Genomic DNA, 9,745 nt, shown 5'->3' with positions numbered 1-9,745 from the left:
GAGTTTCGGGCCCAGACAGGCAGGCCAGGCCAACAAATCCGAATCGGCATCGCCATCGCCATCGGCATCGGCATCGGTGGCCAGGGGAGGGTCTAATGTGTGACCCAGTTTGGATCACTGTGCAGGAAAGGAACACTGTGTGTTTTGGCCATTTGCTTTTTGATCATTAAAAACTGGTTGGCTGGCCGCCGCCAGCTGAGCGCCCCTGTACGTTTGCGGTCAGTTTAATAGCACCGCTGCGGGCCATGAACTAGTCCAAATTAATCGATTGGCTGGCATCTGTCAAAGATTTATCTCCGCCACATCACTCCGTGTTAGTTCCCTCAAAACAATAATGATTTACGTTCGTGTCTCGCTGTAGTTTTACTAAGCGATTTTGACACGTTTGCCAAAGGTTATTAGTTCGATCTATCATAACATTTGATCAATAGAGAAGAGAGTAGGGGCGCTGACTTGTCCCATAACTGCCACATATATTTGTAACTCACCGGATACCAATCCTATTTCAGCATCCCCAACTGTGGCTACCCAGCGATTTTGACCGCCCGCCCATGTCTTCGGCGGCAGCGGCGCTTGTGGCATTGCCGCTTGGGTTTATAAGCGGTCGGCGATGACGGCGGCGAGCCGAGTTTTACCGCCAGATTAGCCGAGAGCGCGCGCGAATTTTCCCACGATCAGGAAAACGAATTCCAGAGCCATGAAGGATCGTTTCAACTGGATGTCGCTGGAGCTGATCCTGCTGATAGGCGCCGCCGTCGCCTTTCCGGACGGAGCTCCGGCGGACACGTGCGTGAAGCAGCGGGCCAATCAGCCGAATCACGGCAAGGCTCGCAGTCAGCCGGCGCACACGAATCCCTACGAGGTGGTGGCCGATGCACAGACCTACCATCCCGGCCAGCAGATATCGGTGGTCATCTATCCGCGCTCGGAGCAGAGCACCGTCTTCCGGGGTTTCTTCCTGCAGGCGCGCGATGCCAACTCCAACGAGTGGATCGGCAAGTGGGTGCAGAGCGAGAACACCAAGACCATTCCGGAGTGCTCGGCCATCACGCACTCGGACAACCGGGACAAGCTGGGTGCCAAGCTGATCTGGAAGGCTCCGGAAAATAAGCGGGGATACGTCTACTTCACGTAAGTTGGAAACTGTGGATCTATATAATAGATCCATTTTGAATAGGATTCACTTACTAACTCCTACTACTCTTAAAGTCACACTTAAATGCTGAAGTTTCACTACCAAGTTAATTTAATAAATGAGTGCTTAGCGCCATTTTTTCGGGCAGTTTCAATGGAGCACTTTGTCAAAACTGGCCTCGCACAACACAGTACGTGTCTAATATGCGCCATCACCCCCATAATAATCATCATTATCATCGGAGGCGGCGGTAGAAGTAGTGGCAACATCATTGTGGCTCGTGAAGGGATTCATTAATCATACGCCACGTTGACCCACATAATGTAATGCGCGCATAATTGTCAGGCGGACAAAAAGTGGCCGGATAATCGCACAAAAGGCATTATGTAATTGATTTATTTGGAAAGAGTCCCCCATCAATGGTCCACAAAAAAGGCATCAAACGGCAGAGACACCACGCGGTGACAACCTCAAAAAAGCCAAAGAAAAGCTGTCAATGCTTTTTATGCAACTTTGTCAACTTGGTCGCCAGATAACACTGGCCAACATAAGCAAGTGCCATCTGTGAATTAACCACACAAAGCGTATTTTCCGGGCACTTGACTCATTTATCATTCTGCCAAAGCAGGATATGCAAATATGGGAATTAATCAGAAACAGACAAGCAAAGTTTATGGACACATTTTGCTTGACACACAGAACCCAAGATCCAAAATCCATAATCATAGTACACTAAGGGAATAAAGTGAGACCAAGAAGTAACACTAGATGTATAATTTTTGGCTGAGGCTTAGATGCTTAGATGCCTCTGCTCCATGGCCACTTAGTTGAACTTGAAAGTACTGTAGTCCAGTGCCATCTCACCTCGAAAATCATCCGCTGGAACTGTCCAATCATCATCTACCAACTATTTATAGCCGCAGCCACGCCTCTTACGTATAAATTAGAAAAAATCATGAGTTGCCATAAGAATTTACATTTGCATTTTCACTTTTCGCTGCAGGGGCACTGTGCTACAGGAGTACGGAACCTTTTGGAGCGACATTGTGAACGTGGTGCAGCCGGAGCGGCAATAACTGAAATTATGTACTTACTTTCGAGGCAGCTGTACACCGGCAAATGCCGGGCAATAAATCTTAAAAACCCTAATTAGTCAAAACGAAATTGTTGTTTGAGGATTTTTTCGAATACCATTCACCATTCAACATTCACCGACGTCTCGGAGCCAAAGGCGCCCCATTGAGCTGTGCAATCAACATTACAGGGCAAAATTATTGGCTTTTTGGCTCAGCGTTTATGAATGACCAGCCCACAGCCGAGCGAGCCGAACCAGTTCCCACCGCCCACCAGGAGCACCACCTTCCCACCTTACCACCCGGCAACACCCACATCCATCCACCCACATCTCCCACTCCCAGAGCACATGGAACGCACGAGCCGAGCACGTTTGGGTTTCCAGACACGTTGGCCAGCTTCTCATAGGAAATTCGTTTTGGGCGCCCGGGCAAATTGGAAACTCTAAGCACCTTTCAGGCTGCCACAGTAAGTGCTATAAAGTAATTAGACGGTCAACGAATTTGGCCAAGACGTAGGCCAAGATAAGTATTCGTGGCATAGGTCTAAAGCACTTCTGATTGCCCTTTTACTATGCCACTTAGCCAGCCGTAGGAAGCGGATGCGGATAAGGAATCAGTTGCAGATACGGAACAGTTCGTGGAATTCTCAATCGCCAGACGGTTTGGTATTCCCTTAATTTACTGCCACTTATGGTTGCCAGTATATAAGTTATTTAAGCCGTTTTAAGCACCATGATAACTCAAAGCATACAAAAATAACTTACATATGCCTATATGGGTTATGCTCTATGATCTGCAAAGGCAGATAGTGCAAAATACTCCATTATAATCTGTGAAATGATATCGATGCCTCACTGTACAATGCACGAACTTGTTTACTCGCCTGCGAACTCAGCCGCTCGCTTGTTATTGTCATTCCAACGAAAAGTGCATGGCAACCGCGCGGGATGGGCGCACGAATGATGAAGTGGGGGGCACTGGGGAGCACTTTGTTTTCGTGCGTTGCATATACGTATGTACATAGGTACATAGGTACATACAAACGTATGCGAGTGTGGTCGCCAGGCGGTTAACCGACTTGTTTTGATCGAATTCGCCGTACCGCCCGCCTTTGTTTGGCTTCGCGGACTCCCCAGGAGCGGAGTTTTGAATTGGGGGCTTAAGGTGGCATACCCTCACAGGGGAGAATCCGGCCCTGGATCGGCTGAGTTCGTTGTCCAGTCGGGCGAGTTTGAGTCTGTTTTTCCGCACGCGTTTTGTTTATTGCCCGGCGACTTGTTGCTGTTCTTTGCGCCGCCTTCGTCTCGTTTATCAGCGATTGCGAATACGGGTCGCTCAACACTTTAGTCAATGTTCCGCGGCTTCCCAGCGAGGTTCACAGATCGCAGACGCACCACATAGTATCAGCATGGTTATCAACTTCGCCGCCGGTCCAGCCAAGTTGCCCGAGGAGGTCGGTGAAATGAGTGAAACCACTCCGCTACACACGTGACATATCTGTAATATTAGGCATTATAATCTCTAATTAAACAGGTTCTGAAGGAGGTGCAGGAAAACCTTGTGAACTGCAATGGCAGCGGCATCTCGGTCATGGAGATGTCCCATCGCTCCAGCAACTATGCCAAGATCCACGACGCGACCATCAACGATCTTCGAGAGCTCCTGCATGTGCCCAGCAACTACAAGATCCTGCTGATGCAGGGCGGCGGCACCGGGCAGTTCGCTGCCGTGGCTCTGAACTTGATTGGCAAAACGGGCACTGCTGATTACGTAATCACCGGCTCCTGGTCGGCCAAGGCGGCCAAGGAGGCGGCTCAGTACGGCACTGTGAACGCGGTGCTGCCAAAGCTGGCCAAATATACAACTGTTCCGCGGCAGGAGACTTGGCAGCTGGACCCCAATGCCTCGTATGTCTACTACTGCGACAATGAGACCGTAGAGGGCGTGGAGTTTGACTTTGTGCCCGAAGTGCCAGCCGGCGTGCCACTGGTGGCCGATATGTCCTCCAACTTTCTGTCGCGTCCCTTCGATGTCTCCAAGTTTGGCGTGATCTATGCGGGAGCACAGAAGAATATCGGACCAGCAGGCACCACAGTGATCATTGTCAGGGATGATTTGATCGGCAAGCAAATGAAGATCACGCCCTCCATCCTGAACTTTGAGCAGATGGACAAGAACAACTCCCTGCTGAATACGCCGCCGACCTTTGGGTGAGCTCAGAATGAAACATAGCTGGAGAATTCCTGGTTAAACTTTCTCCCTGCAGCATCTATGTGATGGGCCTGGTTTTCAAGTGGATCAAACGCAACGGCGGAGTCGCTGGAATGGCCAAGCTGGCGGCGGCCAAGTCCAAGCTAATTTACGACACCATCAACCAGTCGAATGGTTTCTATTACTGCCCAGTGGATGTCAATGTGCGTTCGAGGATGAACGTGCCCTTCCGTATTGGCAGTGCCAGTGGAGATGATGCCCTGGAGAAGGAGTTCCTGGCCAAAGCCGAGGCGGAGGGCATGATCCAGTTGAAGGGTCATCGCTCGGTGGGCGGCATTCGAGCCTCCCTCTACAACGCTGTAACGCTGGCGGAGACCCAACAGTTGGCCAATCTGATGGTGGCCTTTTGCAAGAACAATAAAAATTAAACATGATCATCTATAATTTGTTGGTTTTTGAGTTTACAAAAGGCCACGTTGGCGGAAGATTTCGTCCAGCTTCAGTTCCAGGTGGTCGTTGGTTCCTTTCAGATTGTCCACCACCTTTTTGGCCCAAACGAAGTACTGCTCACGACGTTCCTAGAAAGAAAAGGGGTAACATGTAAGGCACAGTTCGTAAAAGCAAGATGGGCCCAAGTACCTGTGTCCATCCTGTCGGTGTGTTGACTTGCAGATCCCTTAGGTTATCCAGTTTGTCGGCCAGTTTTATAAGCTTTGCTCTGCAGCTACTTTTGGCTGCATTTTCAATTTGCAGCCGTTTTCTCTCCTGCTTCTCCAAGGACTTGTCGTCCGTCACCTCCCTCACTAGTCCACAAACATCCGCTCCAAAGAGTTTCTCCACATCCTCGAAGGAAGCATCCGTATCCTCCACGACATCGTGCAGAAGTGCAGCCATTAGGACTGCCTCATCTGTGATGCAGGCTTCCACGGAGAGAATAGTGCTCACATTGATCACATGATTCACATAAGGGGTTTCCTGAGGGTCCTTGAAATATAGAAAAGGTAATATTTATTTTTCAAATATATTGTAATTTTTGGTTTTAATAAGCTTACCTTGCGCCGCTGTTGGCGGTGCTTAAAAGCCGCATACTGCAGACACTCCATGAATTTGGCTGATGGAAACGTGGTCATTGTTAACAAAAATAACTAAATGAATGGGCTTTGAGTTCAAAATTAAAATCAAAACTTTAGTTTTAGCTACTTTAACTTTGTTTACTATGTTAACATAACAGCTGCTTTAACAGACCGGCAAGAATCATTTACAGAGTACTTGGTGCTTTCCAACACGGACGTCAAAGCCCTGGAAAGCCTATCGATTAATAAAAAGCGCGCCAATTGTTTTAATTCGAAAACATTTATTTACGGAGTTCACCAAACTTAGTCCTGCTTCTCGTTCTGGTTCTCGCACTTGTTGCACTCCTGCTGCTTGGCCTTTTGCGATGCTTTGGCAGCCTCCTCCGCCTCCCTTTTGGCCTGTGCCTCCAGTTCGGGAATGAAGAAGATCTTGCGAGACTTGAGCGTTGACCACTTAAAACGCTTGATGTAGTAGGAAATGCCGATCAAGAAGGCCGAAATCAGAGTAACTTTGATAAGCAGCAGGCGTCGTTCATCCGACTCCGGTTCAGAAGTCCACTTGAGAAAGACGCATATATCCTTGGCGATTTGAGCGGCCGAAGCAGGCACATTTGGATCTTCATAGGAGACCACCTCGTTGTCAACTACCTTGCCCATGGCAATGGCTCCGCCCGAGAAGTACGGATTGAAGTACAGTCCGTCGCGTAGGGCAAATCCAGCCGGAGGATCACAGTATCCGGTGAGCAGGGAGAACACGTAGTCCTCGCCACCCTTGCGAGCCGACACAATATAGCTGAGATCCGGCGGATAGGAGCCATTGTTGGCGGAACGGGCCGCCTCCTCGTTGGCATACGGCGAGGGGAAGTGATCGGACAGTTTGCCTGGACGCTCGTAGTACTCGCCCTCTTCGTTGGGGCCATCCCGCACGGTTATGGCCTCCGCCTCGGCCTTGGCCTCCGCCTCCGTCATGCACACGCCCACCAGGTTGCGATAGGCCATGTACTGCAAGGAGTGGCAGGTGGAGCAGACCTCCTTGTAAACGGTGTATCCTCGGCGCACGCTCTCCTTGTCCAAGGCGGACAAAAGGCCTTTGTGGTCCCAGTGCTGGTGGGCCGGATGCACGCAGTCCGAGGAGGCGTCCACGCTGGTTTCCAGGGCGTAGATCAGTAGCCCTGCTGTTCCGGTTAGGGCTCCCAAGGCGCCCAGCACCTTGCGATTTCCGGTAAAGCCGCTTCCACGACCATGCAAAATCATCCGGGGACGCACCGATGTCCGCTGGAAGCTGCTCCTGGCCAGCTGGAACAGTTTGCTGTTTAGATTCCGGAACTTGTTGGCCATTTTCGGTAGGATTCAGCTTTATCTCTCAAAACGAATTATTTACAATGTCAACGCGACCAGTGTTGGAAAGCTCTGTCGACTAGGGTTGTCACCACTTGGAGAATATTCTGCCGGAATGGAATTACGTGAGTTGACTTAAATTAAGGTAATATTATAAAATTCCACAGCATCAAATGCAAAATGATGGTTGAGTTGAATGGCTTAAAAGCAATAATAACAATTCGTTATCAATTGAAAGATGAAGTCTTAAGAATCTATCTTTAGAATCTAACTCACCTATGGCAAAATATTTGACTTCCTCCTTTGACGGCAAAAAATCTTCATTGCGAAGAAAGTATGTAATTGTTTGGAAATATTGAAATGTGTAAAAGTATAAGCTTTTCACAACAATTTTTTAATGACATTGCACGCAAAGCTTGCAAGAGCGAACTACTAAAGTCTTTAAAAAAATTTTTAATAAATTCAAATACAGATCGTTTGAAATGCACTTAAAACCTCTATTAAGCCCTAATCGCGTTTTGAACATCTAGTCCCCTTTTCATAGTGTAACCAATATTAAAGAAGCTAGTTTCTGGAACAAGAAGGATGCTAGAAATCCCAGACCCGACTTTCTTCCACATCAAGCCCAGTTCAGCCAGATTCTTATCGGCGATCTTTCCCCATAAAGCATATGTAAACCAAAACCCACCCAAATTGCTGTTATTCTTCAGAGCTAAAAGGTTGAATCAACGTTTTTCTCTATTGTTGTAACGATCGCCTCCTTCTGGGTTTCTTTCCTGTCCAACGAGCGGAGCAACTGAAAAACACAGAAAAAAAGCAAATGCCAGGGCACTTTCATTTGTTATCTGGCGCAGTAATCTGTAAATCTGTAACAGCCCACCAAACAACGGTGCATACAATATTTCCTAGCCATTCTTCACACTGTGTGACCACGAAATCGTCAAAGTCAGGCCCAAGCCAGCTTTTACAACAGCCAAGAGGCAGGGCCGTCGGGTTACTAAAACATTAGGGGGTTCAGAACGTGCCGACAATGAAATCTAACTTAATAACATTTTAAATGCACCTAAACAAGTGCTTGAAATCCCTTGCAAATAATGAGATTAGAAGTTACTGACTGCACTTCCTTATGGAGCTTGGATTGTAAGCTCAAAAGCCACAGTTCCTAAACGGGAAACCCCCTTTTCGCAGCCCATGGCAACCAATAATGACAATGCACTGTCGACGTCGACAGAGCGATGTAAACTCTATTTTTTTGTTTTTGGTGAAAATTTGTACCTGATTTTATATTTCCCTTTTTTGTTACACTCTTTTTGTAGCTGTTGGTCTGGTTTTCTTGTTTTTTTTTCAGTTATTACGTATTTCCATGTTTACCATATTTTACACGCGCTTACAGGCACACAGATACAGATACTTTCACAGATACAGATACAGATACATTTACCCCCGGATTTTCCCTATGTGCGTTTTTAGAGTTCTGCTTCTGCGCAGCGATGCATAATTCCCACTTTTGAAATTTGTGTGCGGTTGTTGTTGTTGTTTTCCTCTGCGGTGGTGGCTAAATGTTGTTGTTGTTGTTCCCGTTGCCGCTGCGCAATTAATAATTCTTTTCGACTGGCGTGAAATTTTCATAAGCAAGAAAAGGCAGCAGCAACCGCACCAACTTTCCATGAAAATCTCCGGCCATTAGTAGCAATCGCAACGCTTTTCACCGTGGAAAACCGCAGAGATTGTGCTGCGACCCCATAGAAATGGGCTCACGTCATGAATTTTATTCAAATTACAAACTCATTAATAAATGGCGTTGTTTACTTTTAAGTACAAAACAAAGCAGGCTTGTTTGCCCAATTTCTGCTTAAGAAAATCTAGCCGAAAATATATGATACTTCCTCAAAAGCTTAAGAGTTTAGTTGAAGATATAAAAAAATGTAGCACTGTTGTGACTAATTGTAATCTGCATATTTTTCTACTTATAACAGCAAAGGAATGTGGTGCAATCCGTTTTCCCAAATTGCTCATATTTATCACACAGTATCTGCACTGAAGTGGTCTAAAATATACAATTGACTTCGGGGTAAACACAAACCAAGCAATGTCCAAATCAGATATAAAATGCAAGAGATATGACTTATCAACTGAATAATTATTCGTGAAAAAGATGGGCCTGCAAATAAAAATACCCGAGTACGGCACAAAAAAGTGTGCATAATTTAGCAATAAATGTAAATATTACTGGTCCGCTTCCTTTGGGAGCCAAAGCGCCATGCTGCTGCAGTTTCCTGTCCTCCTCTCCAGAGCCAGATGATGATTCCATCTCCACCATCACCATCATCACCATCATCGCCATCATCATCATCATCGCCATCATCATCCGCCAGAGGATCGTAATAACGACGAGGCTGTGTGCTGGCCATGTCCCACTCCTTATCTTGGCAGCACGAAAACCAGAAACAAGAATTATAGACCAAAAGCCAGTTGCAATGCGAGTGCATCTTGCATCTTTGCCACCGATCCCCAGTACGTAGGTGTGCGTTAGTGTTAGTGCGAGTGCGGGGGCACTGCATCGGTGGGTATCTGTGTGAGCAGCGCCTGTGGCCACAAGTGAATGCATCCCAGCACCCAGTTGCATCTGCTGCACTCGCAGTGCTGGACAACGTTCGAAGGAAATCAAAGCTAGGCTGAGATACAGAGCGGAAACCATTAATTTAGCCAGGCAACTTCATTTGGGTATGTCCATACAAAAGAAAGAATCCCTTGCTAGCGATTGCACTTTAAGCAAGTTTAAATATATATTTCTTCAATTGATTTGTATTTATAAGCTTTATTGCTAGAACTGAACTACAAATCTTCGTTCTCCCTTTAATGAACTTCAGGGCCTGCATTTAATATTCAACAGAGGAGGCATCCCGAAACTT

The 9,745-nt window shown here is 47.1% G+C and overlaps 4 protein-coding genes across 4 annotated transcripts; 2 read left to right on the top strand and 2 right to left on the bottom strand.

The window, feature by feature from the left end:
• The first annotated feature begins 596 nt into the window (after nucleotides 1-596).
• LOC6554957 (putative defense protein 3) lies at nucleotides 597-2,299 on the top strand. The gene is made up of 2 exons (XM_001981341.3): nucleotides 597-1,131; nucleotides 2,139-2,299. The coding sequence occupies exons 1-2, from the start codon at nucleotides 698-700 to the stop codon at nucleotides 2,209-2,211; spliced, it is 507 nt and encodes a 168-aa protein (XP_001981377.1). The 5' UTR covers nucleotides 597-697; the 3' UTR covers nucleotides 2,212-2,299.
• A 1,188-nt stretch (nucleotides 2,300-3,487) lies between these two features.
• On the top strand, nucleotides 3,488-4,866 carry LOC6554956 (probable phosphoserine aminotransferase). Its single transcript, XM_001981340.3, has 3 exons — nucleotides 3,488-3,664; nucleotides 3,745-4,421; nucleotides 4,478-4,866. The coding sequence occupies exons 1-3, from the start codon at nucleotides 3,620-3,622 to the stop codon at nucleotides 4,848-4,850; spliced, it is 1,095 nt and encodes a 364-aa protein (XP_001981376.1). The 5' UTR covers nucleotides 3,488-3,619; the 3' UTR covers nucleotides 4,851-4,866.
• Nucleotides 4,847-5,699, bottom strand: LOC6554955 (guanosine-3',5'-bis(diphosphate) 3'-pyrophosphohydrolase MESH1). Its single transcript, XM_001981339.3, has 3 exons — nucleotides 5,475-5,699; nucleotides 5,062-5,406; nucleotides 4,847-5,000 (listed from the first exon to the last, which is right to left on the bottom strand). The coding sequence occupies exons 1-3, from the start codon at nucleotides 5,550-5,552 to the stop codon at nucleotides 4,884-4,886; spliced, it is 540 nt and encodes a 179-aa protein (XP_001981375.1). The 5' UTR covers nucleotides 5,553-5,699; the 3' UTR covers nucleotides 4,847-4,883.
• A 60-nt stretch (nucleotides 5,700-5,759) lies between these two features.
• Nucleotides 5,760-7,241, bottom strand: LOC6554954 (cytochrome c1-2, heme protein, mitochondrial). The gene is made up of 2 exons (XM_001981338.3): nucleotides 7,110-7,241; nucleotides 5,760-6,940 (listed from the first exon to the last, which is right to left on the bottom strand). The coding sequence occupies exon 2, from the start codon at nucleotides 6,831-6,833 to the stop codon at nucleotides 5,799-5,801; it is 1,035 nt and encodes a 344-aa protein (XP_001981374.1). The 5' UTR covers nucleotides 6,834-6,940; nucleotides 7,110-7,241; the 3' UTR covers nucleotides 5,760-5,798.
• Between the last annotated feature and the right edge of the window lie 2,504 nt (nucleotides 7,242-9,745).

The sequence above is a fragment of the Drosophila erecta genome, unplaced genomic scaffold (assembly GCF_003286155.1).
Source record: "Drosophila erecta strain 14021-0224.00,06,07 unplaced genomic scaffold, DereRS2 tig00000000-arrow-pilon, whole genome shotgun sequence".
In the NCBI taxonomy this organism is placed as follows: Eukaryota; Metazoa; Arthropoda; class Insecta; order Diptera; family Drosophilidae; genus Drosophila; species Drosophila erecta.
Note: the sequence above shows the minus strand (reverse complement) of the source record. Positions and strands in the feature narration are given on the sequence as shown.